The sequence below is a fragment of the Xiphophorus hellerii genome, chromosome 3, assembly GCF_003331165.1.
Source record: "Xiphophorus hellerii strain 12219 chromosome 3, Xiphophorus_hellerii-4.1, whole genome shotgun sequence".
NCBI classification, from domain to species: domain Eukaryota; kingdom Metazoa; phylum Chordata; class Actinopteri; order Cyprinodontiformes; family Poeciliidae; genus Xiphophorus; species Xiphophorus hellerii.
The window spans coordinates 16,137,935-16,157,452 of NC_045674.1; the positions used below are offsets into that span (position 1 = coordinate 16,137,935).

Consider the following 19,518-nt stretch of genomic DNA (forward strand, 5'->3'; position numbering starts at 1 on the left):
CATGCTAAATTGACATCCCTCCCTTACATATCGTCTCCTTTGCTTCTACTATTAGCATTTAATGACCGCTCACTTTCTAGAAAAAAATAATTTGAATGGAATTGAATGTAAAATTTGTAATTGGTTAACAATTTTTAAAAAATGGGTTCATTTAATTTTTCCACATCCAAGTAAAACCTTTTGTTTTCATCAGACTTTCCTCTTGTTACCTTCTAGTGATTGAGCTGAAATTTAGAAACCTTGAAACCTTAAAGATTGTTTTTTAATTCCTCCCTGATGCCTTGACTGACTGAATGCTATATCTATATATTTAACATAAGTCACAGTAAGTGAAGCACAGCATAAAAAATCAGCAAAATTGAAAAAGCTTTTGTCCTGGCATACATGAATTCATCCTGACATGTAGCCCATCCCCCCTTCTTCCATATTCACCCACTCATCCATTCAATCTCCCACATATTTTTTCAGGTATTGCTGAAAAAACACTTAATCATAAAATATCTAGGACTCTAGTTTTACATCTTTTAAAAATTTAAATGAACATTGAGAAGCCAAAACTCATACTTCCTTCTCTGTTACTACTTTAGGGTTCAAGGTTCATTATATTCACTTTGATTAAAAATAAAGTGTTGATGTTGGTTTTTTGTAGCATATAAACCGCCCTGAACATCTTTATCAGAGCAGGAACATCTGAATATAATACTATAGTTTACTGGGTCTTATTCTCTGTTCCTCAGATCGTCAGTCAGAGCCAATAATCCCAGTTCAAAAAGATAAACGCAGCGCACAGCCTCAGCAGGGAGGGTGTAAACGGTGGAGATTAGGGGTCGGCACAGATGGCTTTCATATGCTGGCGTAAGGAGACGCGGGGGTGGGTTCTCTGTTGCCATGGGAGACAGCACCTCAAACACAGTCTGGCGGCTCATGAATACAAAAGCGGTGAGATGTAACATGCTTTTCATTCACACCGCTTGTGAACGTGTGAATGAACGGGAGCTGGTTGAGGTGCATGAACTTGGCCCCAGGTCACAGGGAAGCCCTTATCTCCATTTTTGTTTTTCATCCTGTCAGCATCACTATTATTCCCAGTTTGTGCTCAGATAAACTGTATATCATTTGGCACCTAATGCAACCCCCCCAACCCAAAAAACGCCACCAGCCCCCCATCGGCACACTCCTTTCCAATCATCACCCTCTCATCTTCAGTGCTTGCTTTCTGCTTCCATTTCTTCCTCAGATCAACATACAAGGTAAACAGAATAACAAAGGAAAAAATAATGCAGGCAAAATAAGTAATAATATGTTTTTTTTCTTATTTTGTCACAGAGATACATCAGTGAACTGATATAAATATGTAAAACAAAACATCTACGGATCAAAGATGAGTGTTTTAGCTTGAATCTTACAAAGAACAATAAGAGACTCACACGGCATAATTTCAAAACCTTAAGATATATTTTAGTGAACCCTTTTCCATGTGCAGTGAAGAGAATTACATACCAGGTTCAAAAACTGAAATGTTAAATATACTAAAAGACAAATAAACTCAAAATGTGCTTTCCAGTGTGTTTTAGTGTGCATGAAATTAAGCTGATGTTTGCTATGAAAAGTTTTTTTGCATAGCAAATTAGGGTAATTTCAAATGAAAACAAATCAAACCACAATTATTCTAAAACTTATGTTATATTAATTAAAGACATGTTGCATTTATGTCAATAAAATTCTCATCTTAAACGAATGCATTTAATTAATGTTTAAAATCTCAGAAATATTTCATGTAAACCCAAAAACCGTGAAGACAAACAACAACTAAGCACTGTTCATCCTCATGCCTCTTTTGAAAATTGTTATACATACATTAAAATAAACACCATATTTGCATCTTATTTATCATTAAATTCCTTAAGGAGGCACTTTTAAGATTTCACCAGTGATGTAAACACTGGCGGGGGGACAAATATAGATGAATAATTAAATAGCTACAGAACAGAACATGCGGTACTTCCTGCAGACCAATATTAAAATATATTTTCTACGTTGTTCCAGCATAGGAGCATCATGTCCTCAGCTGCTGGATATAATTTGCATATTATTAAATATTATAATGTGCTGCTAGCCACTTGGACACCCCAAGTAATACTTTGTGATTTTTATTTAGCCACCGGTCACTTGGTGTCCTACGGAAGTGACCGAGTGACGGGACTGGTAGTGTGTTTGCAGGCAGAAAATTGAGCTGAGGGGCTTTTCAGAGACCTTTTTTAATGACGTTTTGTGTATCTTTTTCTGCCTTGGTGGTGGAAGGCCAGAAGGATTTACCATATGGTCAGCTGGACTCATGCTGACTCTGTGTTTCAGTCCCACTGAGGTTTTGTTTAAATGTGCTGGCTGTTTTTCTATTTCTGGAACAGACGCAGTTAATGGTACATCCCAGAGCCAACAGGGTTTGCATTTACTGCTGTTACTAACTGATACCAAGGCATTTTGTTTAATGTCAAACTAGCACAACTGTGCAACCAGATCAGACTGAATGGGTACTTAACATCAATGTGCTTTAAAAAGTGAGAAAAGCTCTAAAAACTTACAAAAGCTTGTATTTCCATGCACCTAAATCCAAGGAACATCTTGACCTCTTCCAACTACGGAAAACTGAATCAAAAGATGATTCAACTAATTATTAGTTTGAAAAAAGTTATTGAGATTTTCTCTAACACATTTGTTTTTCTGTCGAATTTTACAAGATATAGTCCAATTACATGCTTAAAAAGTTTTGAGATGATCATTATGGTCTAATTAATTTATATTATAAAAACCTGGGATTGTTGTGTGTGGATTCATAAGAGTTCCTGCAAATCTACTCCAAACCTGTTTATGTACCACAGTTATGTCCCAGCCAGACTTGAAGAGATGTGAGGAAAACAAATGAACAGTCTTGAGTGAACCGAGCCGTTTCCATCGCAGTACATATGTGGGTTTAAAGAGAACTTACGCTGTTGTTGGCTTGTCCTCCAGGTTCAATCGTGTAGGTGTGATTGCCATCGAAAAACATCCCTCTGAAAAAGAGAAGGAGGTGGGTGAGGAGAGGGCAGTAATACCAAGTTTCTGGGTTGTCATTATTAATGCCAGTGTGATGGATTAGTCATTTCAGTGCTTGCTCAAGAGGTTTAATGTGCTGCCGGGTCACTTTGAAGAATTAAGCTGGTGAGATTTCTCTCATAAGGACATTTTAAAACACTCTACAGCAAACAAATGCTGTCTTTTCTTCAGATATTGGTTTGTTTGTAAACCAGGTGGCGAGAAAAAGTAAATGCTATGTTACAGATTTATTCTGTTTTTTTTCTCACACTCAAATATTTAAGATAATCAAACTCATTTTACTGTGAGACAAAGATAACGTGAGTAAACACAAAATGCAATTTTTAAATGGTCAGATGTTTATAGAAGAAAAAGGCTATCAAAATAAACTTGCTTCTACTTGAAAATATAACTCCATTCTTTGTTAAATCATAAATTAACTGTGATTATTAACCACAATGTTTAGAAAGTAGAATCAATTTCACCAGCTACACAAGTTGGCTGAATATTGCCAAAACTTTAGAAAAGAAAAATCAGAACCTGTTTGAAAACTTAAGGAAAATGAAAAGATATTTAAAAGCAATGACAGAAAGGAAAGAAATTCAAGAGCAGACAAAGTAATTTATGTATTTGTGTGGAAAGTGTTGCAAAACCATTTCCAGTGAGAGCCATTATCCAAAAATGGAGAAATTACTCTAAGAGCAGATTAAATACTCATTAAAACAGAACCCAGAACAGCATCTAAACCTGAGGCGTCACGTTCATCGGTAAAGGTCAGAGTTCATGATCCAACAACAAGAAATAAAGCGGACAACTGTAGCATTTACGGTGGAGTTCTAAGAAGAAACAAGCGCTGAGACAAACAAACACAAACATCAATCTTGTGTTTTTCCCCATAAAACATCCCAGTTACATAAAAGGAACTCAACATAAACAGTCTGTGGGGCTGCTTTGCTAATGTACGACCTGGGCAACCCATCAGAACTGTGGTGGCCTAGTTAAAGTCCAGACATAAACCAGACTTATTAATGAAATCTGATAAGGTGTTAAGTCAGTTGTGCAAAGAGGAGTGAAATAAGTACTGAAGCAGTGCTGAAATTATTCTTCAATCCAACGCTACAACACTATCTACTAAAAATGAGAAGATGTTGCTGTTTAGAATATGCAATAAAACCAAAGTGTCTTTTACACATTAAGCAAGACAAATCAGAGGTAGTGAAACTGTAGAAACTCTCAACTGCGTTTAATGTAGAAAACCGAACAAAGAAGCAACACAGAGACAAACACAAGCATCATCATCATCACACACTGAAAACCATATAGAAAGTGATTAATCAGTTTGACTTTGGGCTGACGGGTGAAGGACCTGTGCGTGTCGCGGCCTTATGAGTAAATGTGCTCACCATCAGACAGCAGCCTTTAATTAGCTTTATCTGGAGCTTTTAGCAGATTGGTCAGGTCAAACTGTGAAGTCACGAGGGTCAAAACGCTGTGGGGACAAACAATCTATCTCTTTACTCTCAGGCTGTTTCATCCTCTCTGACCTCCGGCTCACCTTCAGCACAAACACTCTCTGTCCTGGGCCAACAATGCACTTACCAGAAACCACACACTTACATGGACAGAGTTATGGTATGTTAAAGTTAGTGGCACCATGAGGTTAAATCTCTAACTTCATGCTACCAAATGTAAAATAAATATTAACCCTCTGATGCATGAATTATGATCCTTTGTGTCAGATTTTTTTTTCCATTTTTTAAAATTATTTTCTTAAGGCATAAAAAAGGTAGGAAATTTTTTTTGTAAAAATAATTTATTTTTTATTTTTTATTTTTATGTGATCAATTGTAATTTTGTCCAAATACAAAGTTGTTATTTGAAAAATACATCAGTAGTATTGTTCCTTAGGGGTTATCTGATGTCACAATATTTTTTTTACTTGCAAGAGTCGTCTACAGTAGAAGGAGGGACCGGGTCGGTTCTCATGCTTTTTTGTCTGTCGGCCATATTGTATTTAACAAAAATAATTTCTTGCATTTGCAGCTGATGGCCAGTAGTTGATGGTATATTTTATGATGCATTAGTGTCCACTTCAGTGGTCTGTGTGCATTTATAACATAAAAATCCACAGGAAGCACAAGAAAATGGCTTTTAGATAGCTGTCCACTGTAGTGACCACTATGCATGAAAGGGTTAAGCCAATTAAATATTTAGTGTAAAACTTAAACTAAATATTTATAAATGAGTGAATAGCATTGTGAATATTTGGCTGAACAATGAATCCCTATTTTGTTTTTTAGGCTAAATAACCCAAATTAATGCTGTTAATTTTTTTTTTTACTTTATAGAACTAGAGCCAGACTTCAGCCTTGTGTGACGTCAGTACATGTGGAAACTTGTTTTTGGGTGGACATATTTTATCTTGATTAAATAAAAAGTTGCAACATAGCAAGCAGAAAAACTATCCAAAATGAAGTCAATGAACACTGAGGTCCAAAATGAAGACGGGATTATAGTGTAAAATATGTGCATGTTGCATTAAAATGAAAACAGCTGTTGTGAATTAAAAATAAATATATCTGAGATGATATTAAAGCCTATTGTTTTAGACATCCTTTTAGTCGAGATATTCTTCATCAGGAACAAATAATGGACTAATACTGTCTTCATGTACACTCTAAAAACAGATGTGTTAAAAAAATAACACCAAAAATGTGCTATTAAATTAAAAGCATATTTTGTGTTAATTTTACACATTGTGTGTTAAAATGAATATAATATGACACGCAGTATGTGTTGAATATTTATTTGAATGTTTCAACACATAATTGTGTTAGTTTGTGTTTGTCAGGTACACAACCATGAATCTGATTAATCTGCCATTCAAATGGTAATTCATCTCAATAAATTTTCCTTTTAATTAATTTATTTCCTTTTAATTTATTTTTAAACTGTGGTTGTTAATTTAGGGTTGTGATGAGATTTAATAATTTTTAAAATGATGCAGAGGTATTTTTTGGGGGAGTAAATCAACACATAATGATTGATTATCACTTTTCATTAAATTACTACTATTCTTACATAATTTTAATACATGGTTATTATTTTTTAATTTTTTTATTATTTTATTATTTATTAATTTTTATTCATTTTTAATTTTTTAACATTTACAATAAATAACAATTATTACATATATTAATTAGAAAATATATTTGAGCAAAGAAAGTTGATCAAATCAAACATCAAAGAACAACCTCAAATCAGCACAAGTGGCCACCAGATGAAGGATCAAGTTTGGATTTTTATTCCCCGCACGGAGTAAGCAAACACATGCAGGAGGCAAATATGGAGATCTTATGAAATGCAACTTCGGTAAGTTTTAAATCTGTTTAAACACATAAATATAGTCTAGAATTTGAGGACTCAGTGGTTGGAAAAAACGTTATTTTTTTGTGCTTCTACAGGGTCTGCAAAGTTGTAACGTTAATTATCTCACTGTGGCACGTGAGATGGAGTCACTATTTTATCATTTGTTACAGTTGTCTTTTTTTGTTGTTTTTTTTGTCCAAAGTTTATTGAAGAGGGTAAAATTTTAAAATTAAATGTTAAAGGGAGCTTGTTGAAGCTTTGGAATAAATGTACAATACATGATGAATATTGCAGTGAGAATTTTTAGATGCAATGTAGACAAAAAATATAGATATAAAATATAGACAAAACGTATTTTTTTTAAATAACACCTTTAATTCATTTTCGGGAAAACATCTGTACATAAGTGTAATATTGTAAAATAATTTAGCTTTAAATTAAAATTGGAAGCCTTTGTAATCTAAAATGCCTGTTTTCCTGTAAACTGGAAGTTAACAGTTTACTTCCAGTTTGTAAACTGTTAACTGGAAGTTAACAGTTTACAATAAAGCTGTTAACTTTTCTGTAAGTAAACGTGTAAGTTAACGGTTCTGTAAATTCACTTTGGCAGTGAAGGAGACACTAACGGTTGGAGCTCTTAACGGAAGTTGATATTCGAGTGGAAGCGCCAGTCCTCCGGAGATGTCGGAAAGTCGGTCTGACACGGTAATATTTACTGTTGTTTTAACTCAAAAATTAAGATGGGCTGTTAGCGAACTACCTTAAAGCTCAGCTGACGAAAAAAACAAAAAACAAAACAGACATAGAAGTATTTGTAAGATGTTAGCCATGTTAGCACTTTCGAGTGGAACTGACGTTGAGTGTCATACCGGAGTTTTGATCAAGTAAAATGTATGTGGTTGTGTACTTCTAAATTAATTGAAATATTAAGATGGGCTGTTCGCGGACGTCCTTAAATTGAACTGCGGTAAAACTCCGGTGGCGAAAAAAACAAACAAAAAAACAACAACGTAGAAGTAATTGGAACGTTACTTGCTAACTAATCATAACTTCCATGGTAACGTTCCATAAAAAGTGTTTAGCATGATGCACGTGTGTACTGATGCAGCCGTGCTGAAATTTTTACATTAATTTCAGCCTATAGGCTGAAGCCTATTGAAGCCCAAGATAAAGGGTTTTTCTTGTGTGTGAGAGAAAGAGAGAGCGATGAAGAGGTAGAGAAAGAAGAGAAGACATTTGAAGGAGAGAACAGGATGTATATAATGATAGAGAACTGACTCAGCATGGAGGAAACACTCCCTCTAATGTCTAAACCTCTGACAGCGCTGGGCATGCCTGGCTTACACTTGTATATTTGTTTTCACTTTTCTAAAAGCAGAAAAAAGGTTTCTGTCATGTTACAGCCTCACATGTCCTAAATATGCTCGGTTTGTCGAATGCTTTTAGATTTGATTAATTCATAGTCTGTGTTTTCATTATAGTGCATGCACCATTACATAATTTGCTGTGCCACAGTCCCATGAAATATGCAAACGTGACTCCAGGCCTGAGCTGTGCTCACCCTAATCAGCAGGTAGGAAAAATACCTCAGATATTCACAATAATTAGCTGAAATGACATGTTTGCTCTGAATGTTTTGGTGTATTTAGTCTGACTTTGTGATGAAGAGGGACGCGATGAGTAGAAACAAGCTTTGATAGATCTGGAGTGGGAATCATAATGTTTCAGGAGACGACTGAAGGCGATAATTAGTGTGAACTCTCAACAATGTGAAAATGAGTGTGTTAAATACTCACTGTTGTGCTATCAAAGAATTCATTAAAATGTTATTTTCTTCATCTCAAACCTTTCATTTGGAACTAAAGCAAGATTCACAAAGAACTAATCACTGTTATTCAGAATAACACTACATGCCTTGCAAAAAACATTTGTTCACATTTAATGTTTCCACATTTTGTCAACCACAAATTTCAGTAAATTTTATTGGGATATTTTCTGATGGAGCAACACAAAGAGGCATATGATTTATAACTGGAAGGAAAACAAAGAAAGCATTTTTATTTACACATAAAAATCAGAAGTTCTGCAGAAAACATTTACTGCCACTACCGCTGCAAGTCCTAGAGGTTTGTCTGCACCTGCTTTGCACATTTAGACACAGAAGTTTTTGCCCCAAATTCTTTGGAAAACAGCTCAAGCTCAGTCTGATTGGATGGAGTCTGTCTGTGATCCCACCAATTTTTGATTGGATTAAAGTTTGAACACCACAAATAAGTATTGTGCAACTAAATATTTAAGGCTGGATCATTCTAGCACATGAATATGCTGTGAGGTAAAACATTTGATATGTTTAGACTGATTGTCCTGCTGGAAGGTGAACATAAAACTGCTCTGTATTTAGCTCCATCTTTCCATCAATTCTGACCAGATTTCAGGGTTAAATCACACTCTACTGATTAGTACAATTACTTCTGAATGGCGGTGATGGAATTTGATTTTAGTTTGGGGTGTCAGAGTAAAGGGGGCTCACTACAACTACATGTCAAGCTTTTTTGATTTTAATTTCTCAGAAAATTTACAAAACCTTCCACTTCACAATTTGATGCTACTTTGCGTTGGTCATTCTCACAAAATTCTAATAAGATACTTGAATGTTTGTGTTTATAACCGGACAAAATGTTGAAAGGTTCAAACGGTGCCCATACTTTTACAAAGAAACTGTGTGTGCATCACACACGTGCAAGCAGAATGACGCAGACTCTGACTTAGAGTTCAACATGTACTCCTCCCAAAAGGCCTCGATTTTCACTCTTCTCTTGAACAGAGCACCACTTTCAAGCAGGAATGCTAAAAATACCAACATTTGGAAGAAGAAAGAGCAGAGGAAGAGTAGTAGAGGGAAAAGAGGAGAGGAAGAAGTAGTTGTCTCTGTGAATGATAACCCTTGTAACACAAAATGAAGACAGGCAGGAACGGCTGGAGAAAACTAATTACATTGACCTGATGAGGCAGGAAGACCTGAACCTGAACACACAGAGGGAGCAACATTAGCAGGAAAAAGCTACATCCACAGTGTTTATACTCACTGCAATCCGTGGCAGGTGGAGAGCGCCGCGAAGGAGCGAGGCGCGTCTCTGACCCTCCCCTGGTAGTAGCAGTGCTCTCCTCCCTGTGTGCAAAACACACTCAGGTTACGTTCGAAGGCATGGCTCCGATTAAAACCTTTCACACATCTTGTTACCGCCTTCCATCAAGAGGTGAGTCCAGAGTGATCAATCACGCAGATTTTAAAAACACGTAAGCGTAAACATGACGCTGTGCTGATTTGTGCCTGTGCTGTAGTTCAGCATCAACACTTTCACATGATCCCATCTGTGGAATAACACACTCTCTGTTCCAGCTTCTCCAAACTATGAACCTTCATGCCAGGTCCTCTGTAATGTGTTTTCTATCTCCACCAGCAATTTCTCTATCCTTCTGTGTGTGAGTGTGTGTGTTGTTGAGCATAAGCATACACTTATTGTCTGCAGATGAGTATGACGTCTAAGTGCTCTTCTGACTTCTTCTGCTCCATTTCTTGGTGCCTACCAGCCATTAGACAGGAAGCTTTTATCAGAGGATCAATTACTGCTCTAAAGTCTAACCCTGTGGACACCAGCAGACGTTCTTGATTATCCAGACCTCTTACTGTCCCTCAATTGTGTCTCGTACGGCTTTGTGAAAGAAATATGCATGTAAGCATTTGTATGCAAAAAAAAAGTGTGAGTGAAGACTTTGGATTTATTATCACGCTACAAGTTCATCAGCACTTTGCAGATCAGAACTCTGTGCAGGCAGACTGTACATAACCAGTTCCTAACAGCTGAGTTTACTTGTGTTGTTTGTGAATAATTTTTAAATTACTATTCGAAACATAACATGTTTGTCATACTGAAAAGTGACAAACATGCAAACACTCTTTTTACAATACAGAAAAACCATTTTAAAAAAAGCATTGCGGAGATAAACAGTGTCAAAATAGTAAATGTTTCACAAATGGTCATCTTCTGAATATTGGTCTACTCAGTAATAACTGTAATATTCTGAATGTCCATGTTTAACGTGTAATAATCTTCAAAACTATTGTGACAAAGTGCACAAATATAAATACAAAGATGGAAATAAAAAGCCTGAGAATTAAAACTTATATTAATAAAAGTTGCTTTTCATACTAATCTACAATCTGCAATGGTCGGTGGAACAAACACTCCTGAATCAGCATGTAAAGTATAAGAAAAGGTAAAAATAGAAGAGTAAAAAAAGCCTGCGGTCTTTTCATCCTCTATGTTTCTATCCATAGAGCCTGTAGAGTTAGTCAACAGTTTCCACCTTCATTTATTCCCTATAAATAAAATGCTGTGTTTATTCATCAGGGGTGTCAAACCCATTTTCATTTAGGGCCATATCAAAAATCTGAATGTTCTTAAAGGGCCGGTTGTACCGGAATATACTGAGAAAACCAATTAAGCTGTTAAAATATCAATAAGTATAAATATCCAGGATTTTGTGATTGTTTTAGTGTTTCTGTTGCCATGAAAATTACAGATTTTGGCGCCATTCTAGAAATGTTTGTAAGGAATTTTTTTGATATTCGCACTAATGTATGATGTTAAATCATACATTATGACTTTTTATTACTCATTGTATCAATTACATACTATCTAATCAAGTAAGGCTAAGGCAGCAGTCACTTAAACTCAATGTTTTTGTCAATGTCAAATTTATTTATATAGCACTTTAAAAACAGGTGTAAAACTGCACCAAAGTGCTGTACAAGTACGACAATAACACAAACTGATAAAAAACAGAGTATCAAAACATACTTCAAATAAATTCCAAAGAATAAAAACGAGTTTTGAGAAGCGATTTAAAATGATCCAGGCTGTGGGCAGATCTAATTTGGAAAGGTAGATTGTTCCATAGAAAAGGAGCAACAACAGAAAAAGCCCGATCTCATTTCCTCTTAAGTCGGGTCCGAGGAACGGTCAGTAAAAGCTGATTATTTGATCGTAGGGTTCTGGACACAGACTGAAATTTTAAAAGGTCCCGAAGATAAGGAGGAGCTAATCCGTTTAAAACTTTATAAGTTAATAAAAGAATCTTAAAATCTATTCGATAAAAGACGGGCAGCCAGTGTAAAGAGGCCAGTATGGGCCTTATATGGTCAGGTTTCCTGGTTCCTGTAAGACGCCGAGCTGCTGCTTCTGGATCATTTGAAGTCGCTGAATCTGTGATTTATCCAGGCCTCTATATAATGAATTGCAATAATCCAAACGAGATGTAATGAAGGCATGGATAAGTCCTTCAAAGTCCTTAAAACAAAAATAAGATTTAACTTCTGCTAAAATCCGCAGGTGATAAAGACTGACAACAACTATCAAAAGTAAAACCAAGATTCCTAGCAGAGGTCTGACAAAACCCAGCTAAAGAACCAAGAATCAGATCTGGATTTGTAGTGTGAAGACTCTGACCAAATAATATAACTTGAGTTTTACTTTGTTTGAGGTGAAGAAAGTTTTGTTCCATCCAAGATTTTACTTCAGCTAAACAATCTATCAGTAGCTGAAGAGATTCATTTTTACCATTTTGTAGTTTAAGGGGCATATAAATCTGGACGTCATCTGCAAAGCAATGAAATGAAACGTTAAATTTATGGAAAATCTGACCAAGAGGCAATAAATACAAAATAAAAAAAAGGGACCTAAAATTGAGCCTTGGGGGACGCCGTACTTTAAAGGTTTGGCCCCAGAACAGCATTGGTCAAGATGAACTGAGAAAGTTCTGTTTTCTAAATAAGATTTAAACCATTCAAATACCAGGCCTCTCAGGCACAATGTTTTAATCTATGTAAGAGAATTTTAACATTTTGAGTCATTATATAACATAAAAGGGGATCTGAAAGTCATTAAGATGAGCCTAAAACTGCAGATGAAGAGGAAGGAGGTTGTTGAAGGCACAGAAAATGTGCGCAAAATCATAAAAGCAGAACAGGCTATTTATAAGTGATGCTGTGCTCCACTATCCCAGAGTCTCTCCTCTTCCTGTCGTACTGAACCTTCTGCTCCACTTCTCATCAGAAGAGGAGAAACCAAATAGAGAACATTCACCATGTGCACATTTTTCCATGTGTCTGTCGCTGAGCTGGTCAGACCTGGGATCTCCTTATTCCACCACAAATACGTAATCAAATAAAATGCACAACTAAATATTTAAGGCTGGACACTGGATGTGGGTAATAAAACACAACACATAATAAAACAAGATCACCTCTAGCAGCTGTTCCTGAACGGATCCGTCACTTTCAAATGCTTTCCATACAAACTTCACTTACATTAAGCATCATGTAGATTTAAAAACTGCAACAAGTCATTTCAACATGTGATTAGGCTTATTTTACAATAAATATACTTTAATTATAATGACAAGAGTAATTAATAATTAGTTTATCATTGTGAAATCATGTTTCCAGTAATTTGTACGTCCATTAATTTTCTGAAATGATTAATAATTTGTAATAAAACCTGTTTTGTTCACGCAGAGTAAATGCATCTTGAACAACCATTCTATATAATATAATATAATATAATATAATATAATATAATATAATATAATATAATATAATATAATATAAAAGAAAGAAAACTGTAACCAGGAAAGGAAAGTTTTTACCATTTCCATCCTTCCTGTAGCAAAACAGATTAAAAATGCTTCTTAATGAGACTAAAAGTTTGTGAGAAACATTTTGTGCCGTGATGAACAGCGTGATCCGCCCTGAACTAACTGCATTAAGTTCAACCTGTGGACTCCTGATAACACATTTAACAGGATGGCACCCTGTCTGTTATCGGATGCCATGCAGGAGCAGAACAGATCCTGGTCCAGATCTATCAAAGCAGCAGCTGCTGGACACGTTGACCTTTACCGCCGCACACAAACACGGGCTTGTCTCAAATTAACCTCCTTGAAACCAGACATTTAAAACAGAAATAGGTGCTGCTGTTTGTTCAACCAGAAAGAAACTCTGTCTCCTCTGGACATTCATCAACAATGTGAATTAATTCACTGCTTTATATCGACTGTTATAATTACCGGTGACCATATTTTACGAGATCTGTTGAGTTAATTTGGATCATTCTCTCTAAAACATCTGATATTACCACTAATCTGCTGCTTAGCCGAGGAAATCCTGAGCATTATGAATCCTCACCCACTTACAGAGCGGTGTCACATAACGTCTGAGTGGGCGTCCTGTAACTGAGCGGTGTAGATTTCACAGGATTATCGCAGCAATCTTAATCTGGTTTCAGAGTAGCTGGAGATTTAAGCCACCGCCGAGGATCTCTAGAAATTCACAGTTCATCCATGACACTGTAAAGACACTCTCAGACTCAGACTCAGACTTTGTGTGACATGTTCTAGTTTAGCTTGACGAAGTGTTTTCTGTGACAGAACAGATCTTTCCGGGTTTTTCTGAAGGGGTTCTGCTCGTTTATTTGCTTCAATGCATAGAGAGTTACTGGATTTATTGATCAGACTGGCTGAAATGTTCTTGTAATATTGAAAGACAAATAAGTAACATGAGAAGCTTTTGAAAGTGCAATATGCAAACACTCTCCATGGATCACTTGCCAGATATTTGGTGCACAAGTTTGACTTTAAGTTTCCATTTCATTTGGATTTTCTCTGATTCAACAGGGTCAGTATTATGCAGACATTTTCAACTAACTAATTACTTGGACAAATATCTTCTAGCAAGCTGGAGGAAAACTTCATACTTTCTTCAGCCATCCCATTAGCAAACTACAAGCTTCTGAAATGTTTTTAGGTAGTTTAATGACCTGTTTATTTAAAAGCCCCTAGCCGACCTCCCATTATGAAACTTTAAGCATGTATGAGAGCTGGTTATTCCTATATTTTGTGGCCAACTATCCAGTCACAGTAATGTGAAGTCCTTGTTGACGGCAACAAAAAGCAGCTGTTGTTTCTGCACCTTCCTGAAAATATGAGTGGGGAGGTAAATATTTGATATCCAATGATATGTACCCAACATCTTCATTTTAAATCTCATTGCAATTGTTTGGTGTGTTATCAAGGGTTCAAATGCATCTCTGAAGGTCTACAATTACTGATGATAAGTGTATGCAAACTTCTGAGGATCACTGATAAAGTAAACACTTTGATTACTGAAGGAAGACTTCAAGGGAAATTTTAAGTTGTAATAGCTGTGGTTCACATCCCAGCTGTACATTGACGTAGTGAGAATGATTTTTATTATCTTACTGTGGTGACGACGATCTTCCCATTCTCTGATAAATGCCTCTCCTGATATCCCGAAGACAGGAGATCGCTGTGAAGAGAAAAGGGGGAAAAAGTAAAGTTTTGCTCTGTGGCTTAGGCATGCTCAAGTTTTACTGTTCAGCTACAGTATAAGTGTGCCTAATTATGACCTGCATCAAGAGACAGTTCTATTTCCAGCTAACAAAACCTACATAAAAATAATTATAAAAGTCTAGGCTCTAAGAAAATGTTATGTAAGAAGGTGTAGGGGTGTGTGTGTGGATGGGTGAGTCGCTATCAGAGGAAGGAGGGACAAACCAAGGTCAGTAAGTGGGAGAGGAAGCAGAAAAGGCAGAATGAGATAGAGGCAGGAAATAAACTGAGAGGGTAAAGAAGAGAGAGAGAGAGAGTGGCATAAATAAGTAGAAATTGGGCTGCGTGTGCGCTTTCTTAGCAGAGCTGGACCAAAGCATCCCAGTGGAGATCCACCCCGCAGGTCCAAAGCGAGGCAGAGATGAATGAGCTTTACTGCTCACACACACCCACTCAGGAATGCAGCATAGTAATCAAGGTTTCTCCTGTCTTCAGTACGTATCCCATTGTTCCTGAACTGTCTTGGTGATGTGAAGGCATGGACGGTGTCGAGGTTGCTGATATAAAATTGAGGAGCTTTCAAAATCCTTCTTAGTGACCTGAAGAAACCTGCATTGTTAACAGTGATCTACAGTATGTGCCCTGCTAGCTATTTTATAGTCTCACTACCAAGTGAGGCTTGCAAACCCATAAAATGTGCAGCTGAGAAAAGTGTCACTCCCAAGCTGCTGGATGCACTCTGTGATATGGCTCCCTGCAGCTGAAAATAAACATTATCAGAAAGGTATTAATAGACGGTTGATCCACAAAACTCCATTAACAGCAGAAATAAACTTCACTCAGAAACCTGGCCTGGTTTCTGCCGTCCTTTTAAGTCTTATATAAACAAATGAACTAAAATGACAGGACAAGCTTCAAGCCTTTATCACATCTTCTTTAGAGTACAATAATTTTTTTAAATGTTTTTGTTGATCTTTCATTGCTTTGGTGCCTGCAGGTCATTAATAATGCAGCAGCCAAACATCTATTTTCTTGGATAATACATTCAGGTCCAAAAGCAAATAGGATGAAGCTTTTTTTAGTGCTGGCCCTGAATCTCTGAAATAGACAGGCATTTTAAATCACTGCAAAATATTGTTTTTAACGTTTTTCAGCTCTAATTGGATGGAAATTCTAATGGAGAAAACCAGCAGAAGTTGTGCCTTAACCTGACAAGAGTGGTAACCATTCAGTTCGAACAGACAGTGTGTGCAAAGGCCAATACAGAACTTCAACATGTGAGGGTCAAGAATTACAAAATCTTCCGTCACTAACTTAGATATAGCAGAAAACATTTTTTTTTCGTATTATGAGGTTGTTTTCATTCCAATTCAATTCAAATATGCTTTATTAATCAAAAAAGCAAATTACATGTTGTTGTAACTCATATCCTCCAGATATCTATAAGGAGTGAATTTGGATAGTGATGCTGTGGGCCAGAAGGCTCCAGCACCAGTGAAAAAAGGCCTCTGACTGAAGACTTTGAAATCGAGGATGTGATCTTTGTTAATTTGGAAGATTTGATCTGTGAATAAACAAACTCGGATTAAAGGTAGAATTTTCTAAGCTTTTTAGTGTAGTGTTTCATATTTAATACTTTATACTTCTTCACAAAGGGGGCCAATATATGTGGATGGACGCTTTAATTATTTGAAAAAGATGTTTTCAAAGTTACAGAGGAGACAAAATGTCATATCAGCATCAAAGCTCTAACACAAAAGCACTCACCTACAAAAGACGAGTTTGCTCTCTGCGCTAATGGGCAGTTTGCTGTTGCAATAAAAAATAAGTGGATGAAGAGAGCAGAGAGAGGAGAAGTGGAAGAATCATAAACAGAGGAGTAATCGCCAGAGGGGAATGCAGATGTGAGATTTGAAAAATAAAGTCTGAATATGGAGTTAAGGTCTGAAACAGAAATCATAATGTGCTTTGCTATTAGACTATTTTTAAAGATCAGGCCAAAAATCAAACTATAACATGTACAGCACAAATTAGAGACTTTACGTATATCAAGACAGCATAAAGTTGTTTCAGTGCAAACATATGTTTCTGTGATGAAGACGTTTGATGGGTGCAACTCTTTGTTCTGCTGGGATGTGTGTTTAAGATTCGGAGCCTGTGATCTTCATCCAGACTCACGCTGAGCTCAGACACGGGGGGTTCAGGAGCGCATCGCACCGCGGCAGCGAGGTAGAGACACGAGAGGTTCGCTAACGGAGGGCGCCGATAACAGATTTCAGCTCTAATTGTTGTGGGATTTAAATAATTCACATGACAGACGAACAAGCAAAGGAGAGCCTCCACTCACACACCCACGCACACACCCACACACGCACATCTCCCTCCCTTTCTTGTTAACATGAGTTCACACGTGAAGAAAAACAAGAGCGCATGATGCTCACTGGAGCTTTGCTCTCACATGAAAAAAGTCTAAGATTCCTGTATACTGCTAACACAACACTGTGCAGAAGTCTTGAGTCATTTTCAGATTCCTTTATATTTTGCTTCCAAGGAGCCACATTTTTTCACAACCTTTTATAAATCTGTCATTCTTCAGAATTTCTAAGGTATTTATTTTAACAATGCAGACTTTGATAGCATATTTTACTCGTTTTTAAACCACCAGGACCTTTCGGGAAAATATTTTAGAGCTGCTCTTAAGTGTACACAAGCCCCTGTCAAAATGCCAGGTCTTTGCAAATTAAAGAAGGTGGAGTTCAGATGTTTTTATTAGATAGTTCTGACTTTTCAACATTTGCATCATTTAGCTGATGGAGGTTTCTACGTTTGAAAAACAAATCCTGTTTTCTTTTTATGTCTAAACTATGGAGTACAGTTGTCAGAAAGCAAAAAATCTCCCAAACCCTGCAGGAGAATGTGTGTTACTATCGGAGTATCTTCTTGGAAGCAGAAAGTACAGAAGCAGTAGTGGAGGTATGAAACATTCCCATGGTCATAAACGCTTTGCTCATTTATTTGACCTGCATCATGTCTGAGTGGAACAGATATATTGTTGAAACTAGTTTCCTCCTCACTTAGTGTTTGTTACAGTTTCCCTTTGGCTCATTTCTCTTTTAAATCATCTTTTTATCCTCCACTGTAGCGGAAAGGATTTGCTGCAGCAGCATCTGTTGGAGACTCGGGGTCCAGCTGTCAGTCGGACCCCAAGGAGATTCCAGACCTGGATCCTCAGATGTTCCACGCTTACCGTGCAATATGTCAAATCTTACTGAGCATTCAGAGAGGAGATTTTTTTTATGCTTTGATTTTAACAAGTCTACACACAAAAACACACAAAAAAGCAGCAATAAGGCTTCAACTTTAGAAAATGTCCTCCTTATTCCGCACTAAATGGCTTTTCTAAAAGGTAAAAACTGACTCAAGCAGGGAGAGCAGAGTCCATCTGGCTGTCAGTGCCTTCAAACATCATCCATCCTTTAAGTATTTTTGTTGTGAGCAGCTCTGGGCAAAGCAATCTACAGTGACAGCATGGCTTGATCTCCTGAAATGACTTTCTCTCTCTGACACACACACACACACACGCCTACACACGCCCACACACACAAACACACACATTGTGTATTTTTATATCTTAACAGGAACTTTGCATTGACTTCCATTCATGTTTCATTCATTTCTATAGCCTAAACCTAAACTCCATTAACACTTTAGTCATAAATCCAAACTCAAAACCAGCATTTTTTCTTATGGGACCCAGACTTCAAGGCCCATACAGAGAAGTGAGATTTTTCTTTAAATGGGCCTTACAGTTTATCAAATACAAGGCCACACACACACACACACACGTTACATTTTTTGTTTTGCTCTGCGATTCCTCTCACGATCTGTGTCGCCAAGCGCCGCTTTGCCACTGGGATGAAAAACAGCACAAAAAGGCCACCCTGGCAGGATGTTCATGCTTGAGTAGAAGTGGACTGGCAGCAGAGTTGCTTAGCGGGTTTTTCGTTGCTTTCCCACACTCTTTTCAAAGACTCTGCTTAATAAACACACAATCCCAAATAACAAAAACGGCAGCAGGAATTCTGAAAAAATAAGGAAATCTTAAACACGTGCATCCTCTGTAATGATTAAATTGGTCTCTGGACATGGATTTATAATTTAACCTGATAATAAAATGGCAGTGCCACACAAAGGACTGTGCATGTGCTGTGTCAGGGGTCCCTAATGAGGATGGTGGGTGCCAAATAAGAGGAGGTCAAAGGCAAAGGAGGACTGAGAATAAAGCGCAAGGTTGATGCAGCAAAACAAGAGAAATAAAAACGTGAAAGGGATTGAAGAGGAGGAGCGAGAGCCTTTCTTCAGGGAAAAAGCTGCAGCTGCTTTCACCTGCCCCCCAACCCTTCTTCTGACAACCTTCTCCCCCACCAAGGCCTCATTAAGGGTCTCCAGGCTGTAATTCATTCACTCTCCAATCACTTATCGGTCGTGCAATTCCACCAGCAGACTCAACGGGAATTCTGCTCCTGTTGCGGAGGGAATACTTTAACAAGAAACAGGGACGCAAAAATAACTAAAACTAAACGCAAACATTTCGTCGTCCTTCTTGGCAGCCATGACTGTAGTCCATAGCGTGCCGCACACAAACAGATCGGAGTCCTGAATTATGCA

General features: G+C 37.2%; 1 protein-coding gene across 4 annotated transcripts in view; it reads right to left on the reverse strand.

The window, feature by feature from the left end:
* The window catches only part of adam22 (ADAM metallopeptidase domain 22), a 64,787-nt gene that overhangs the window by 27,256 nt on the left and 18,013 nt on the right, over positions 1–19,518 (reverse strand). For all 4 annotated transcript variants that reach the window (XM_032557611.1, XM_032557613.1, XM_032557612.1 and 1 more), the window contains exons 4-6: positions 14,761–14,827; positions 9,528–9,610; positions 2,987–3,050 (exon numbers count right to left, since the gene is read on the reverse strand). In XM_032557611.1, the coding sequence (XP_032413502.1) occupies positions 2,987–3,050; positions 9,528–9,610; positions 14,761–14,827 (214 nt within the window). The remainder of the gene's footprint in view (positions 1–2,986; positions 3,051–9,527; positions 9,611–14,760; positions 14,828–19,518) is intronic.